Source organism: Chelmon rostratus, chromosome 5 (assembly GCF_017976325.1).
Source record: "Chelmon rostratus isolate fCheRos1 chromosome 5, fCheRos1.pri, whole genome shotgun sequence".
Lineage (NCBI taxonomy): Eukaryota > Metazoa > Chordata > Actinopteri > Chaetodontiformes > Chaetodontidae > Chelmon > Chelmon rostratus.
The window spans coordinates 9,351,207-9,369,313 of record NC_055662.1 but is presented as its reverse complement, the minus strand read 5'-3'; the positions used below and the strand labels follow the sequence as shown (position 1 = coordinate 9,369,313).

General features: G+C 39.0%; 2 protein-coding genes across 2 annotated transcripts; one reads left to right on the top strand and one right to left on the bottom strand.

The window, feature by feature from the left end:
• On the top strand, positions 1–8,350 carry derl3 (derlin 3). The gene is made up of 7 exons (XM_041936835.1): positions 1–93; positions 1,983–2,048; positions 2,137–2,210; positions 2,336–2,429; positions 4,731–4,926; positions 5,427–5,517; positions 5,874–8,350. The coding sequence occupies exons 1-7, from the start codon at positions 4–6 to the stop codon at positions 5,959–5,961; spliced, it is 699 nt and encodes a 232-aa protein (XP_041792769.1). The 5' UTR covers positions 1–3; the 3' UTR covers positions 5,962–8,350.
• On the bottom strand, positions 7,844–16,586 carry smarcb1a (SWI/SNF related, matrix associated, actin dependent regulator of chromatin, subfamily b, member 1a). Its single transcript, XM_041936834.1, has 9 exons — positions 16,471–16,586; positions 14,304–14,415; positions 13,658–13,787; positions 13,021–13,158; positions 12,580–12,707; positions 12,287–12,453; positions 11,967–12,157; positions 9,874–10,005; positions 7,844–8,751 (listed from the first exon to the last, which is right to left on the bottom strand). Exons 1-9 carry the CDS (start codon positions 16,552–16,554, stop codon positions 8,712–8,714), a joined length of 1,122 nt encoding a protein of 373 aa, XP_041792768.1. The 5' UTR covers positions 16,555–16,586; the 3' UTR covers positions 7,844–8,711.
• Positions 16,587–18,107: the final 1,521 nt, after the last annotated feature.

Genomic DNA, 18,107 nt, shown 5'->3' with positions numbered 1-18,107 from the left:
GCAATGGCTCACAGCTTCACTCAGGAGTATTTTCAGATCCCCGTGGTGACCCGAGCGTACACAACCGCCTGCGTCCTCACCACCGCTGCTGTGGTAAGAAACAACAACTCAGTAACCATGAGGAGGACTACAGAGTTTAAACTCTCACCTCAAAGCTCTGATCAGACGAGAAACAAATATTTAGACTGTTTACATTCTGTAAGAAACCTTTTATTTCAATTGTTTCTCTTCAAATTCACCATCAGGCTACTTATTATTAGCTAAATTCTGAAGTATTAGGATAAATATGTATATATGATCCAAACTAGACACAGCGCTCATGTTAATGTGGATGTTTATTATGAGTGAAAATTGTTTTCTGATGCTTTTTAAATGTCAAATCAATTGATTAATAGTGAGCAGCATACACTCTTTGTAAGGTGTAACTTTTTCCACATTTCCACATGAGAAAATAAATGTCTTTCAACTACAAAAGGCTACATTTCCTAAAAATCTGCAGAACATTTTGAAACTATATAAAACATTAAATAGTTTTAAAATGTTAACTGTTTGAGATGCACAAGAGTTTCTAACTAAAGCACATAAGTGTCAGTCAAAGTACTGAAAGGGTTTGAGGTGTCAGTTTAAGAGTGAGCATTGAGAGAAAGTCTGTTACTTCATTGTGTGTAAATAATCAATAGAAGTGTAAAGTACATCTCCAAAAAAAGTTGGGATGCAGAGTAAAACATAAATAAAACAGAATGTGATTATTGGCTAATCATTTCTGACATATACTCAATTGAAAACAGCACAAAGTCAATATATTTAATGTTTCACCTCGTCAGCTTCATTGATTTTTGTAAATATCTGCTTATTCTGAGTTTGATGCAGCAACATGTTTCAAACACTTTGGGAAAGGAGCAACAAAAGACTGAGAAAGTTGTGAAGCTCCAAAAACACCTGTTTGGAACATTCCACAGGTAAACAGGTTGATTGGTAACAGGTGATAGTATCATGATTGGGTATTAAAGGAGCATCCTGGAAAGGCTCAGCCATTCACAAGCGAGGATGGAGCGAGGTTCACCACTTTGTGAACACATGATTAGATAAAGGATGTTACTGCATGGACTCAGAAACACTTTGTAAAACCGCTGTCGGTAAACAGTTTGTTTGGAAATGACTGCATTGTCTTTTTATTCATGGTTTACAAAGCGTCCTAACTTTGTTGCAGTTGGGGTTGTAGTTGATTTGTCAGTTGAAGGTTTATAATTGAACTGAGGTTTCTGTTGAAGTAAAAGTGCTGAAAACAGTTGAGCTGTGAGATGAAGTGTAAACACTGAGTTCAGCTGAGCTCATTCAAGAAATATGAGGTGAAAGCAGTTAAACTGAGCTGAAGAGTAAAAAGTTGGAATTTAGTGCACATGGAAGCGTGAGAGATAGCTGTAGCACTGACACAGTTGAAATGTGTCAGTGTCGGTAACGTGCACGCGACAAAAACACTTGAAAGTTTTGTTGAAGTGTAAACTTCAAAAGGTTGAAGAAGAGATAAGTGCAGTTTGAAAGAAAGAGTCGTTTGAAGGGAAAGTGCGTAAAACCGCTGAGCTGTTAGTTGAAGTGAAGCACTGCAGTTGATGTGTAAACAGCGACTCCAGTTGAAATGCAGTTGAAGTGAGAGGTAAAAGTCACTGAAATGTAAGTTAGAGAGGAAAAGGTGAAAGCAGTCGACATGTCAGTGCACATGTAACAGGTGAAAGCGCTGGGAGTGACAGTTGAAGTCCAAGCACTGAAAGTAGTTGAAGTGGGAGTCGAACAGAAAGATGAAAGCTGTTGAATTTTCACTTGACATGTTATCACTGAACGCAGTTGAACTCATTTAAATGGCGTCATGAAAGCAGTTAAACTGTCAGCTGAACAAAACAAACAACAGAAACAGCTGAAATTAAAAACACTACATTAAGTCCCCCTATTTGCTGTTTAATCTCAAGATGTGTGTTATTTTTTAGCAACTTGAGGTCATCACCCCCTTTCAGCTCTACTTTAATCCAGACCTCATCATCAGAAGATACCAGGTAACATTTATCGACTATGTACTACATTTAAACATGGCTATATGACACGTTCTTATGTTTACACTCTTTCTGTCTCTCTTCCCCTCAGGTATGGCGCCTGATAACCAGCTTCCTCTTCTTTGGTTCTCTTGGATTCAGTTTTGTGTTCAACATCATCTTTCTGTATCTTTTATCACAGCGTCTCCTCAGGCAAAAACAGAACAAATATTTCAGTTCATCCTTAAAAACACCACTATACATTCTAACAGCAGCATGAACATTATCACAGAGGCCTTAACTAAACGAAGGTATCGATACTGTCGGATGCTGGAGGAAGGCTGTTTCCGGGGAAGGACGGCAGATTTTGTTTTTATGTTCCTGTTTGGTGGAATCGTGATGACTGTATCCTTTTACACTCTCAAGTTTTACAGCGATGATGCTTCAACTAACGCTGCCATGACGTCCTCAAGTAACTCCTTAAAGGCTCAGTTTACAGAAATGACAAAAAGACACTTTCTCATTTAGATTGGATTTAATTTTATCATCACTGACTTCTTTAAGTACAACCCAGATTTTTAAAAAGATGGGACACTGTTTAAAACATAAATAAAACACAATGTGATAATATGCTAATCCTTTTTGACATGTACTCAACTGAAAACAGAGATAATATATTTAATGTTTTACCTTTACCTTTTACCATTGATTCCTGTAGATATACGCTTATTCTGAATTTGATGCCAGTGGTAAGATATCACGAGAGTTGACTGATAAAACATGTGTTTTGTAATTTAGGTGAACTGAGCCTTAAGGGGGAAAAGGTTTTAGTCCTGAGCTGGCAGTTTTCCGGTCAGTCTGGTAACTTTGCCAAACATCTATTTTTAAGGTTATTTCCCGTGTTATCTCCTGCATGCTGAGGGCTGTTTTCGGCTGCATGCTCAAATTAGGATGTCCACTTTCTAGTAAACGTATCAATACCACACTGTGAAAATACTCCACTACAAGTTCTAAACCATACTCAAGTAAAAGTTTTTAAGTATTATCAGCTAAATGTGCAGTAAAATGCTCCCTGTCAGTATTTTACTATATCTGATGTTTTTGGATTTATATTACTGCTGCATTAATGTGTATGTTGCATTTTACTGCTGTACATCTTTGAGGTTTGAAGTACTTTATATACTGTCGGGTAGTTTCATCTACAGCACTGCATCACATTCTATAAGACCATCATATGTTTGTAGCATCGCTGTCCTGTTGGAAATGAGCTCAGAGACACGGCCTGTTTTCAGCTGTGTGATGATGCATTTTACAGCTAATCCAAGAGGCTTTTAAACAGTTTATTAAGAAGTTGGAGAACTTTCTAAACCCTGCAGTTTATCAGAAACATTCACATTCAGAATTGTAAAATTTGGAGATACATGGTTTTCGCTAGACATAGAGGGTATGAAAAGTTGTAATCTAAAAAAGTAACTAAAGCTGCCAGACACATGTAGAAGACTAAAAATATAATATCACCCTCTTAGATGTAGTAGAGTAGAAGTATAAAGCTACATTGAATGGAAATACTCAAGTAAAGTATAAGTACCTTAAATGTGCACTTTCTAAGTCTAGTACCTGAGTAAACGTACTTAGAGTCCACCACTGAACGGCAGCTACTGTACATGCAGCCCATCTCATCGGATGCAGTTTGCAGCCAGAAGGTCTCGTTCACATTCCAGGTTAATGATACAGTCCTGGCTACGTTTCCCACAGACGTCCCTCTGGGCTGTCGTAAAACGCTCGATGTGCAGGTTTATGGCTGTTTCTGGAGTCGTGTTCTGTTTCATGGACGGTTTTAAATGCCGGTCTATGAGGACTAATTCTGCTGTAATATCAGGATACTAGAGTGTGAGGCGTGTTATCAGGACAGAAACACGCTTCGCTGAAATGACAGGAATGTCAGTGGTTGGCTTTTATTGTGAAGGATTTCGAATTAAGTAAACAATAACACCAGCTCTGACAAAAGTGTCGTAGTTTTAGGACTTAAGTCTAACAAATGCTCACATTTTAAGGAACAGTATCATGCCATGAAGTACCGAGTGATGAATGTCCAGTACTTCACACACTGATGTTTTGTTATCTACTTTTCTGGTGGCAGAAATGTGCCATCACAGTTAGTCTGACTTAGAGTCGCTCACAACATACAGTTCAAGTATGGAAGCTCATTTGTGCCACAAAAATAAAAATGAAGATGACGGTTTATGAACGATCTTAACTGTAAAAACTGCAGAGAGAGGACACAAGAGGAAATATCCACGGACAAAAGAGAGAGAGAACTCCTGCACTCTGTCCTTTGCTTGCATAAAAACTTAATTAAAGAACATTTTTTTCTTCAGACCTTCTTCAGGTCTTCATCAGGTTATGTGATTTGCTCACTTAGTATCTCATTTCATTTTGGCCAAGCAGGCAACAACTTGGCAGAAATGGGCTTCCATTCACAGGGTGCATGAGATAGGAGAGGAGATATTTTATTGGCCAGTTCATTTTGGCCAGAGTCCCTTCTATAAAGTTGACATCTAGCTAGCTGCCACTCCAGTAAGTCAGGTGTGGTTTGCCACCAGAGCTGGTTTTACCTTTAAGAAACACCTTCACCTAAAACAGGCACTCTGCTGTCATGATGAACCAAACCAAGTGATTTATTGTATTTAACCTGAAGGCCTGCAGCTGTTCGGTCTGGTCGCCAACGTCTTCTTCCTGGGTCAGGCCTTCATCATCATGCTGGTGTACGTGTGGAGTAGAAGACATCCGCTCATACGCATGAACTTCTTTGGCCTCCTAAGCTTCCAGGCCCCGTTTCTCCCCTGGGTGCTCATGGGATTTTCGCTGCTGCTCGGAAACTCCATTGTGGTCGACCTCCTGGGTATAAAAACATCTAACCAAAAACATCTGATGTAGCCAGACCTTGTTCTGTTAGGATGAGCATCTGCTCAGGTATGTAGTAGACGAGGGGAAGAAATCAAAAACAGAAGTCCTGCAACAAAAACTACTAAAATGTTCAAATTGCAGGTCTGAATCTGACGCTTAGCAGTTAAAAATAGCCAAATTTTTATAAAAGTTTATAAATTGTGTCAGAAAAATGAAAGGTATTCAGAACCTCCAACTGTCTGCAGTCTGATGAGGTGGTACCATGACACTCATACACACAAGGCCTTCAGAGAGGATAAAGCTGGTTTGGATCTGCACATGGGATTTGTCAATATGAAGAAAAATAAAGAACATGACCCGGGTTTTCCTCTAACATGAACGAAATGTTATCATGATGTAAAAGCTGCTATTTGAAACGCGTACGACGGATCCACTGAAGTGATCTAGCAAAGTCACCCGGCTGTCAGATGTAAGATGAGTTCCTTCCCTCCTCAGGTATCAGCGTCGGGCACATGTACTACTTCCTGGAAGACGTGTTTCCAAACCAGCCGGGAGGACGGAAGCTGCTGATGACACCAGAACTTCTGTGAGTGTTCTGTTCATGGAGAGGTCTGCCTTTGAAGGAACTTCATGCAAAAAGCGTGAACAAAAATCATAAACTAAGGTTAAAGCACACTTCGAGCTAGTGCCTGTTTCACAAGGGCCATTTGCTGGCTCTGCTTACACACACACACACACACTGCAAATGGTGGCAACATCACAACAGTTTGTTTTTTTTTTTGCATGCACGCTGCCGGCTCTACGGGGCTCTCACACATGTTCATGCATGGGTCGCAAGTGTTGCATTTGTTTTGATTAGTGAAATGTGTCAAAATGAACACAAGAGGAAATCGCCTCATGCCTCAAAAAGTTGACAGAGTATGCCCCGTTCTCTCCTTACAGGAGGGCCATGTTTGACCGGCCGGACGACGCAGACTACCGTCCCCTCCATGCAGAGCAGCAGGGTGGAGATCTGCAGCAGGATGAATAACAGCACCAACGCCTCCAACGTTAGGAGAAACCAGCTGACAGAAACACAAGACAGGACAGTCAGAGGATGTGGATTTGTGGAGCCCAAAGTCCTCACAGAAGACAATTGAGATGTATAAGAACTTTTTTTTATAGCATGTTTTTTAAGCGTGTTAACTTTAACTCTGCAGCGTTCATTTGCATTAATGACAACACATTAGAACAGAAATGGCCAAAAAAGCAAGTCTGAATCATTTACTGAGAAGGCTGTGCTCCAGTTTGTTTAGGACAAAAACCACAATTTGAAGAAGCAATGGCAAATGAGCCCAAAATGCAAAGGATTATGGGTACAAGGAAGACAGACGGTTTCTTTTTCTTGGAAAGTGGAGCAGATTTAAAGGTGCCTGTGGAGTGTTCGACCATTTCCTAACAGAGCAGCCTTTTCACAAATGTTGTTCATCAGTAAGCTCTGCAGATGGTTTAGGATGAAGGAAGTGCACTCAGCACATTTGTTCACCTCCAGGATGCACCGACTGTAAACACAAACAAGGTCTGTTTACAAGAGGACTCCACAGAGCACCTTTAAGATCCACCTACTAGCCTTTTTTGAGCTTTCAATCGTATCTCATGGTCTTTATCAGGGTCACCACAGAATAACAGGCGATCAAATACAAAAGGAAATGATAGCCTCTGTTTACAAGGACTGTGAGATGCTTTGGAATGCATTAAAAGCTAGTATGCAGACCTTTAAATTGAGATTATTCTGTTGCATGTACTGTTTAAGGTCTGAAATCAGAAATCAACATCCTCCAACTGTGTAAAAGAAGTAAAAGGACCATTGCCTTTTATACTCTGAAACTGGAAAAATCTTGGATTCTGACCACAGCTTGGCTTTCCTAGTGTTAACATGTCCAAATATGTAAACTTGGTGTTTGTATGTTACTTAGGAAGAGCTGAAAGGAGCAGGACTGACCTGTAACTCCCTTCCCTGCTGTTGTTCACAGATTTGCCGACGGCCTGAAATCCCATCAGGCCCGTCTGCACACTCTGCACTTTCACCCGCTGCCTTTGTGGGTCAAACACTGGGGACAAAATGGAAACTGCTTAGCACAACAACACGCAAACAAGTCTCTGTGGGACCCCAACAACAAAACACAGCCTTCGTCATCCCTTATAAAGCAGCGCTGCTCATAAACATTAGTCACAACTGGGGTTAGACTGATGTGGGTCAACATCAAGGAATTAATTCTGCGTTTTCAGACATTCAACCCGAGTCTTTTTCATTTCTCTTGTCAGGGTGGAAAAGGAGCATGTACAGTAGGATTATTATGGGACAGGCTTTGAGGGTGCACTTGGGCACAACAGTGTTTTTTTAATCTATATGGTAACACTGGCATGCTAACATGCTAATGCTAAGCAGGTATAATGTTTACAATTGTTGTACTTCAATGGTGAACCTGGTAGCACAGCCTGTTGGCATAATAACATTTGCTAATTAACTCAATTCAAAGTGCAGCAGAGGCTGATGGGAATGTTGTTAGTTTTGCACCAAAGCATTGCAAAAAATTAAGTTTTGATCTGATGATGGCGCAAGACGAAAAGTCAGAGGACCACAGGAGCTAATAAAATTTATCCTGAAGGGAACGCAAACGTCTGTGCCAAATTTCATTGCAATGCATCTAATAGCTGTTGAGACATTTAACCACAAACGTCAACCACATTAGAGGAAAAAGTCAGGGGACCTCCAAAGTCAGATGCCTCCATCCTCTGGGGACCATGAATGTCTGGGCAAAACTTCAGAGTAATCCATTTAAGAATTGTAGAGATATTTTAATCTGTACAAAAGTTGTGGACCACCACACCACACAGATCGCTAAAAAGACAACAAGCATACTGTACACTCATTTTTCAAACATTAAAAAAAATAACAAAGCATTGCTTCATTTTCCACACAACCACCTTTGGCTGAGTGTAAATGCACAAACACCAGGCCACAGACAAGATTTATTTTTGTTGTTTCGTCCAGTCGGCTGCAGCTGAGGAAATTTGCCACTTTAAACTCTCACTTGCTACAGCTTGTTTTGACACAGTTAATTGTGCAAGCCGTAATTATAACTGAGATCCCGGGATTTCAAAATTGCACTCTTTCAAATAACAAGTTTGACATTTAAATGATTAACTGGTTAGCCCTAAAACTGAACATTAGTACAAATAAGTGTGTAAAAAGAGTCACAAACCTGGTCAAAACAACATCACCAGTCATTCACCTGTCTATACTGAAATACTTCGTTCAATAACTCTTTAAATGATGCACAATATAACCAGATGGGGAAATCAAGCTTTCACTTTTTTTTTTTTATTTTGTAAGAATTATTAAAATGTACAAAAAGACAACAAATACAACATAACAATATATTATCTGAGACTGGTTGTGTGGTTTCTTCTCTCTCTGTGGTCAGGTAAAGAGAGTCAGTGGTCAAAGTGAGAGAGCAGCTTCTCCACGCTGAGGATCATAAGGGAAACATGAAGGAGGGACATTTTCTACCTCTGGCTTTGCCAAACAGAGCATGATATTAACATAATAATAATTAAAAAAAACAAAAAAATGAAACAAAAACAAGGTGAACAGCTGACTGAGAACCCGGCGGAGCAGTAAAGACACCCAGCGCCTGATGGAGGAACATCGGGACATCTTTGTTGCTGATGTTGCAAACCTTGACAACGTCACACCGCAGTCGGACGAGCACTGTTCTGTGGTTGATGCTGCCTCATCTACCATGCAGGCGCCGTGTTCGCCAGTCGCCTCATTCGCCTGTGAAGCAAACAGGAACAGAGCGTCAACACCTTAAAAAAATAAAAGCAGTGCGATCACCTGATCTACTGCAGTTTCCTCTAAAAAAAAGACACCGCACAAACTCCAAACCTTACTGCTGTGACACAAATAGCGTTCCATCACAAGTTCCCAAAGTTTAAAGTGACATCTACAAAATAGGGATTTTGAATAATTGGTAATGCTTTATTTTAAAGGGTCCAAAATTTTCTAATTATTTCCTGGAAAGCTTCCAAGAAAGAATCTTATCACTGACACTACAGCTGCAATGACTGGTTGATCGATTAGTCGATGGACAGGAAACTATTTTGATAACCGATTGATCACTTTTTGAAAGAAAGAATGGCAACATTTTTTGGCTCCAGTCTCTCCAATATTTTCTGATTTCTTTCTTCAACAACAGGTAATTGAATAGTAATAGTTGAATAATAGTTTTGGACTGTTTGTTGGACATTTAAAGAAAATAAAAACATTATCAGAAACTTAATAATCGGAAGACAATGGATGGATGGATGGAAAAACATTTTCAGAAACTTTATAGACAAATGACTAATTGAGGAAAATAAACAGATTAATGAACAGAGTCATGAACTTGATTATTAGTTGCAGTCCTAATAGCTTTCATTTGGTAAATTCAACATATGTGTGAAGAGTAAAGTTTCCATAATAATATTTAATATAGAACATTTGTTTAAACAAAGCTGTTTCTACATTCCTTTTTTTAATTAGTACAAAATGCCATAATTCTTTACAGGAAACTTTCTTGAAAATTACTGACCCAATTAATTGTTCCGCACATATTAAGATAGAAGACGAGGAATTCAACTGGAGTTTAAATGATTAGTGACTCAACGGAGGAATAACTGTCAACTATTTGGATTACTGATCAAAAGTAAACATAACAAACATTTCCAATTTCTCATACCCACTGTCCACTACACTGATTTATCACTTGAACATGTACCAAACCAATACACGCTTTGCAGCTCTCCCATACCTTTACTTTATTTGATTAAGTTTAATTTACTAAACTGTATTTAGTGAACCACTGACTTCCAAAAGCAGTTGGTGCTATCATGGCAGACACATCCAGCAGACACTCACCTTGTGTTTCTGTCCTGATCTCTGATCTTCTTCTCCATCTCCGCATCTGTCAAGGTCTCCAGCAGGGGGCACCACTGGTCAGCATCACCTGTGTTTCTAATGGCTATCTCCACTGTGGGCAGAGGGTTCTCACTGCAAAACACCAAAAACACTTCAGTCAGATGGGGTTTACATGAGCACAGCGCTCTATCGCTGTTTCCCACTGCAGCCGCAGGTTCAGCAGTGGTTTTTCCTTTCATGTGACTCAGACAGGATGCTTTCTAGTCAATTGTGAAACGTGGAGTCAGGTTTCCCCCCGAAGCTTAAGAGGATCCTGAAACAAATTGTGCTTGACAGTTCAAAGACGAACACCTGAGGTCATTTCTGTTACAATAAGTAAATATTATGACATGTAACTAAAACATTTAGCATGTTTTCAATAGCCTGGGTAAGCAGCGTGAGCAAAGACAGGATCATGAAAGAAAACCACATTCCTGACTTAGCTGATATTTTAAGAAATATCACGACTCAATGGAAAAATACATGAAACACGAGAAAACGTGAAAAGCATGACAAGCCTAAATAATGGATCTGAACTCATATTTTTGTAACTTTATGCTGCACTGCCTTTTCATTAATCACCCTGAAATAGAAAAACAAAAGCAGGAAAATAAAATATTTCTTCCACACCAGATGTCAAACTGTGATAGAGATCAGGGCTGCTGTCTGGGTTTTGAAATATTTCATTACTTCACATCCTGGGAAACTCAGACAGCCGACCGTCGGCTACATTTCACCCAAAGAACCATCAGAGCAACAAAACAAGCCCTGAAGCTGACCTCATTCAACCTCAGTCTGGATGTTATATAAAAACACAGCAGGAAAGTGAAGTTTGCTGGTTCAAAATTAGAAACGGAAATGCAACAACATGAGTCAGGTGCTGGATCTACAACCTGACAAAAAGCCTACAGAATGATAAGGTCACAGCCACATCACCATGGTAACAACATATACAACAACAGAAATGGAACAAGAGGAATGACATTTCCACAGTGTTTTTCTGCAACTCTCTAAAAATTTCAAAACCCAGAAATGGTCAAATGCCATTTTAAGACTTGTGTAGGAAATTTGTCTCACCTCTTGTTGTACAGCAACATCAAACTATAAAACCTTTTTTAAAAACTCATGAATAACTTGTCAAAATGAGATTAAATGCCTGTCTTCAAATAATGACATAGTAGAATACTATACTATTATCTTACTGACATTTTAAAGATAAACTTTAATTTTAAATTCTATTTACTTTCTTTCTACATTTCTTTCTTACTGTGAGCACTGAAAAATAATAATGTAGATTAGTAGTTGTATAGTGACAGGTCTTACAAGCCTCAAGTGTGGGTTGATAGGACCAGTTAGTTTTAAGTCCTGCTGTGAGGCAACTGTTTCGTCTGCATCTGGATGAGGAATCATACCTTTATTGGGCAATATGAAAAAAGCATTATGTTTATGTTTTCAGGTCGGTGGTGCTGGGTAAAAAGAGAAATACTGCAAAAAAGCATTCATGTTTGTCTGAGGTGTTATTGATAAAACCAAAATATGACAAAGTGCAATGGAAACAGACTCGGTGCATAAATGATGGCGTACATGGAGCATGTGACTTGACTGTCACTGAAATTTGTCCTGAAGAAAATAAAGCATTAGACTTGTGTGAAGTGATGAGGAGACTGTAATCTTCTCACATTGATATGTGAAATAGAAATGCCAAATTTAGCGGTCCAATTTGTCTGGAGCCCTTTAAATTACATCATCTCATTGTGTGCTCTTCTTCTGAGATGCTTTAATGGCTATGGTTCAATGACTAATATTCACATTGGATTGCAGATTTTCTGGAAATTTGGTCAAAGTTTATGCTAAATTTGGACAGAAACATGGCTTTTGGGTGGACAAAGCACACAACAATGTAGAACAAAGCACAAACTACTACAGTACTGTCTTTCCTGGTGGGTGAGACTAGATCTGGTGCTGGGTACCATCCATACAAAAAGGGCAGCTGCCAAAACATTAGCAAACATACTTTCAATCACACATTTTACTATGTGTTGGCGAGACAGTACCTGAAGGCGTACGTCCTCTGGTGCCAGCTCAGCTGACCGCGGATGCTGTAGGCGATGGTGGTGACAAACTCCCCACCCAGGCCGAGCTCAGAGCAAAGCTTCAGGGCAAACTTCTCTGGAGAGTTCTCCCTCTCAGACATATCCCACTCAAACTGGTCCACCAGAGAGATGTTCCCAACATGGATGTTCAACTGGAACACAAAAATGGGAGAAACAACAGATAAATGACTTGTCTTGTGTTACTTTGGAGGATGTGTGGCATGAAAACATTAAATTTAAAAAGACACTCAGTATGAGCAACAGGTGGTCTAGAGCGTCACCTTGATGATGACCCTCTGGTCAGCTTGGTCCTCCAGGATGCTGTCTGTTGGATAAGACTCGATCTGCTGTCGGATGGCGGAGGCGATGGCGGGGACGAAGGCCAGCGGGTTGAGGTCCAGGTCATCACAAAGGATCTCAGCGAACATCTCAGGCGTCATCAGCTTCTCTAAAAATTTTAGAAAGAGGAGAAATTTTAGAATTCTGATACTGGCTCCTGATGCCAATGCCCTGAAATCTTTGCTTTGACGACCATACTTTACAGAGCTGAGACAATGTGATGATGGGATGTTACCATTCATATTCCAGGTGAAAGCGTCTCTGAGCTTCTGTCCCTCGATCTCCATGTCAAGACGGATTGGAACCAGCACTTCAGACTGAGTGGCGTTCTCATGGATCACTGCCGGATCGTGGTCGTCAAAGCTGGGCGAGACAAATACACAGGGCCAAAACTTACTGACAACAGCTAATTATGTACAGCACTCAAAAACAAAGTACAATTTAGACCAAATAATGTTGTCAGAAGTGTTCCAGACCTCAATTTACAGCTCACTATAGAGAAAACTATTGAGTGTTTGCAATATAGGGAATGAGGGAGTGATTTCAGACACAGTCCCTGTGCAGGTTCTAGGGTTGGTTGATTGGACATATGTATCCAAACAATCGCTGGTCGTTGGGCTGACAGTCACCGGTTGGAAAAATTACTGCCCAACCCTCGTAGGTTCCTGTTGCTCACCACAGTGGGAAGGTCCTCTTCTTGTCGCGGCCCAGTCGGCTGCGGTTGATGGTGGTGGAGCAGGGCACCGCGTCCAAGTGGTGAGAACTGTTGGGCAGCGTGGGAACCCACTGACTGTTCCTCTTCGCCTTCTGTTCCCTGGTGACAGACCAAAACATGTGGATATACAAAATCATACAAAACAAGGTGGTCTTTTTGTTTATTCCATCTCAAATTCACAAAGCGAGGACACAAGGTACATGTTTAAATGTTTCCAGTGTTAAAACATATGAGGTGGGTTCACCTCAGATAGGTTTAAGAGGGGGAAAAATGCAATAATTACTGAGCTATCTAGCTCTAATTGCCAAAGTCAAAAATGTTTAGCAGACCGTACACTCCTTGTACGTTTTTTTTTTTTTTTTTTTTTTTACTGCTAATCGTCTTAGGTTTAATTAAGTGACAGATTATGTTGTGCTTCATTACTGGAAGCTTTTTTTTTTAAATCTCCTCTTCTGTAGAAGCTATGAGTGACCTGACATGTGAACAGAGTGACATTCCCCATATCTGTAATTTTAGAAACTCATCAGTGACATTTCCTTTGATCTTAAAGCTTGTGCTGTCTGAACAATGTTTTCGGAGGTGGCTGTGGCGGAGATACCTGAGGTAGGCGGGGGGCTCAGTGCTGATGGAGACAGCTTTGTACTTCTCATCGTTGCCTTCAAGGATCTCCTCGACCTCTGAAGCCTTCAGCAGGGTCACACTGGTGGCCAGCTGAGTGTAGCCGTGGTCTGAATGACAAGAACAAGTCAAATCAACACAGAGACAGCAACTGATACTGTGAATGTGGAACTGAGCTGGCTAGCCAGTTAAATGATTGTGTCAAATTGTGTACCCTCATCACAATCTTTTCCCCAGTTAGAAAATGAGATCTTGTTAACATCTAAAGCTAAAGAAATGCATTAAACCGTCAATGAAAAATTACATGCTCATGACTTTTTTCATCCTTTACATTATTCCATTCTTTTCATCATTAACAGCAGTTTGTTTTTTTATGTCTTTAATTTCCATTTGTGGAAAATGTACATAAACCAATCAACTGCTTTAATTGTTCTGAAGTAAATATTTTTTAAAACAATAACTCTCAGTTTTCAAATTATTTAACTGACAGATGTTTCTCAGTTCTATAGACTGTAATGTTTAAGTAGAACAGCCTCACATGTGAGAGGAAAGAGATAGTGATGGGAATTCAAAGCCTGGCACAGCACAACCCAGTCATAGATGTGTTGAGACTGCACTCTACTGACCATGTGATGACTCCACTATTTTCTTCCGTTCTTCTACTGATGCCAGTTTTCTCCATAACGACGGATATCTTTTATACAGGGAGCCTCTGAACATACGGAGGTAGTTTCCCACCTGAACACACACAGACAGACATAGAAATGGAAAAAGAACGAAGAATGATGAAGGCAGACTACTTTGGCTCAACATTCGTTCTTGATGATAATTAATGCTTACAGTCATTTCTTTGCTGGTTCCAGTTTCGCAAACGTGTCTACATTTGATAGCAAACTGAATAACTTTGAAGTTTGGATTGTTGGTTGTACGAAATTAACAAAAAATAAATAGTCAGGTTTCTTTATTGTCATTGTCATTTACCTGGATAAAATACACCAGTACATGACATTTCCTTCACTGATCTTTTTCATAATCTAGTTCGTCTGAAATTATTTAACTCCAGTATGATCAATCATATTTGATCTTTGGATTGGCATTATTGTTGATAAAACACCAGGTTTCATGACATTGGCTTCATTAGATGTTCTCTTAATATCCTGCAATTGCAGCATATCTAGGTCAGTGAGAGTCACTGTGTAGATTTATAATCCAACCCGAGCACAAAGCATATAAATTTTATGATATATGTTCAGTGCAGTTAACCCAAATCCTGTTACCAATTAGCTTTGAAATTTCAACATTTATAAATCATACTCACTTTACTAACAGTGGCACATCTGTAGTTATTAAAATATGTCACAGGTTCGAATAGCTACAGTGTCTGCTATAACAGCTATCGAAATTTTTTATCCTAAATAATAAATTTGGGGTCAAGAGACTGGCATCACTGTTCATGTACATGCCATCATGTACAATTAGAAAGAGAGGAGCCTGTAAAAGCAAGATGGGAAACCGAAGGCAACACCAAAATTTCTCAGGAGAACTGGACGGAAATTTTTAAACAACAATGGAAAACAACAAATTCTCCGCTCTGGAGAGAATATGCATGGAAAAATGTCATTCGCTATTTCTGTACTCCATATCAAAAGAGAACATATTCCAATCAGATAGAATGTTGGAGATGTTGTGGAAGCACAGAGGCCAATCACTATCATATATTCTGGTGTTGCCCTGTTGTGACCCCATTTTGGTTACGTGTACATCAAACTCTAGAGACTGTGTTTTCAACAAAAATATCTTTTCGTTTCAGTTTGTTATATTTGGTGGATTTACAGGAACTAGATGGAGGAGCAAAGATAAATATTTATTGAGAATACTACCTGTGGCCTGTAAGAAATCAATAACGAAGAAGTGGCTGAAGAGGGAGGCACCCAGTGTAGATGAATGGATTGATACAGTGTACAACATCTTTGTAATGGAAAGAATTACGTTTAATTTAAGAACACAAAAAGAGGCATTTATTGATAATTGGCAAAAATGGTGTACTTTTGTCTCAACCATAAGACTGGATTTCAGGTAATTTCAGACTGTACGATCAGATTGCCTATATTCTCTTAACTGGAGGTGATTATTAGTCCACTTGTGTATGTTTTTATTTTTTCTCCTCGGTACTTCTGTACTCATCTATAGGTCTTCATGTTGATTGTTTGAATGTTTGTCTGTTTACATGCAAAATCAAAAACCAATAAAAAGTAAATAACAAAAAAAGAAAGAGAGGAGCCATAATTACGCAGTTTGCTATATAAAAGAAAAAAAATGTAGGTTTTTAAAGATATCTATATCATCAGGTAGTTATGAGTCTTAGGATTTTAAAATGCCGTAAGACAAGTTAACCTAAAGTTGTATAACGCCGAAAAAAACGGGGTTAGTCTATTTAACGTTAATGCTGGATTGACAGCAGTTAGCTAGCTAGCACTAATTTTTTTTTACGTTAGCTAGCTCAACGACGAAACACAGGTGAGCCTGTGGAGAAGGACGAATGTTTTCAGGTCGGTCTCGATTCCGTTACATTCACATATGGATTCATGTGTTTTACCATTGAGGCGACTCTCGGTTACATTAACATTAAACCCAAAATAAATGAATGAGTCTACGTGCGCTCTTCTCCCTGACTGCTAACAAAACTAGCTAGCTAGCTAGCGCTAGCGGACCGGCTGCCAGGTTAAACGATACATATATACCAAATCGGTAAATAATTAGATTAAATGTTTGTTAAAGGGGTGAAACACTAACCTCCGATCCGATCATATAAAAGTCTCCATCCTCCTCGAGCTGAAATTTGACCGGTTTTTGTCCAAAGGTCTTGCTAAGCGCCATACTGAAATGAAATAACAAAGCTCTGTCCAACTGCGCAGGCGCAAAGGACAAAAGCGTCCTGTCGCTGAGAGATGACGTTACAATTATGTATCAATTAATCAATCGCTACCATGCCAATGAAATTAATCAGTTACAAATGATAAACCAATTAATCAGATTGACAGTAACGAAACACTACTTTTCTTCTCTTAATTCAAATCAATACCCTAAAGTTATAAAACCCTAATCTTGTAAAATAAGAATTATGTTTAATTGTAATTTCACTGGTTTCTTTTTTAACTAAATATGCACTGAATGTATATTCTATAATATAAACTTGTTAATTTCTTGCACATCTGCTCATTTATTGTTTTGTTTTGTATTTTTAAGTATTTTGGGGTCATTTTACAAATTTAATTGTGAAGGAGAGAGCCAGATGGGGGATGGCGTGTTACAAAGTTGCTTGGTACCAGGGAATGTACTTATGCCCCATACTTCACCTTTATTTTATTTTACTATGTGTAGAGATTTCATTTTACTGTGTATTTATAACATTTATAATATCTGTACATTTGTGTCACTGTACACTGAACATCTTGAGCATGACATTCCTTTTAGAGGAAAAAAGTACTATCCTATCTTAACTTTTAAAGGTAAAATTTCTTAGTGTACTTCTTTATAACATCCACATTAATCAAAATGCAAAATATCCATTATTATTTTAGATCTGTGCTGTACTGTACTATTGTACTGTACAATTTAGTTCAGCTGTCGTGTCATGCAGATTCTGCAGAAACAGATTCCCATCTCAGTTCCTTAATCTTTATACAAAGGAGGAAATAATGATGAGAAAAGTCTTTTTACTTTTATAAACTTAATGTTTATTCGTATATACATGAATATATTAATCTATAACCAAGAAAGGAGAGAATGTACAATGCAAAACAAAATCTCTATATACAAATCAATAAATAAACAAAGACATAATCAAGGACAGTTTTATATTCTACATGGGTTTTGTGTTCTTGGGAAATATAGGAAAAGTAAAACAAAGACGAGACTGCAGTTAGAAAAAGTTTGGAAATCCTTTTGTTAAAATGGAAAATGGCACCCAAGCACAGTTCAGGGGAACAAAATAAACAAAAAAAAAACAAAATAAACAAAATAAACACACACCACGCCAGCTGGTTTCCAGTTTTTAGGTTTTTTTCTTGTAAACGCAGCCTTTTTGTTCAAACTCGCACAGAATCAGGTCAAATCACAAAAGGTACGTCATTGTCAACACAGGCCACGACGACACACACACCAGTCCAACATCAACCTCAACAGCACATAAAACGCTTGCCGGGTCATGAAATTCAGTTCCACTCCTGTGCACAATGTCTATGCTCTCAGAGAATACAAGTACACTTAAAGATGGAGCTGCTGCAGAAACACTGCCGTTACTGTGGGAAAACCAGGGAGCAGACATCATTTTCAACTAAAGGCCTGATAATATTAACATTTTTTTTCCAACCAAACACTACAGAGAGAGGGAACTGATGCTGCGGTCAAGGTACGTTAGGAAATGTGAA

Bases quoted from the DNA above. Each gene is read 5' to 3' on its own strand.
- derl3 (XM_041936835.1), top strand. From the start codon at position 4: ATGGCTCACAGCTTCACTCAGGAGTATTTTCAGATCCCCGTGGTGACC. The intron at 94-1,982 runs GTAAGAAACAAC...GTTATTTTTTAG, and splicing joins TCCTCACCACCGCTGCTGTG to CAACTTGAGGTCATCACCCC. The intron at 2,211-2,335 runs GTATCTTTTATC...AACTAAACGAAG, and splicing joins GTGTTCAACATCATCTTTCT to GTATCGATACTGTCGGATGC.
- smarcb1a (XM_041936834.1), bottom strand. From the start codon at position 16,554: ATGGCGCTTAGCAAGACCTTTGGACAAAAACCGGTCAAATTTCAGCTC. The intron at 14,416-16,470 runs GTTAGTGTTTCA...GTGTGTGTTCAG, and splicing joins TTTATATGATCGGATCGGAG to GTGGGAAACTACCTCCGTAT. The intron at 12,708-13,020 runs GTGAGCAACAGG...TGTCTCGCCCAG, and splicing joins AAGAGGACCTTCCCACTGTG to CTTTGACGACCACGATCCGG.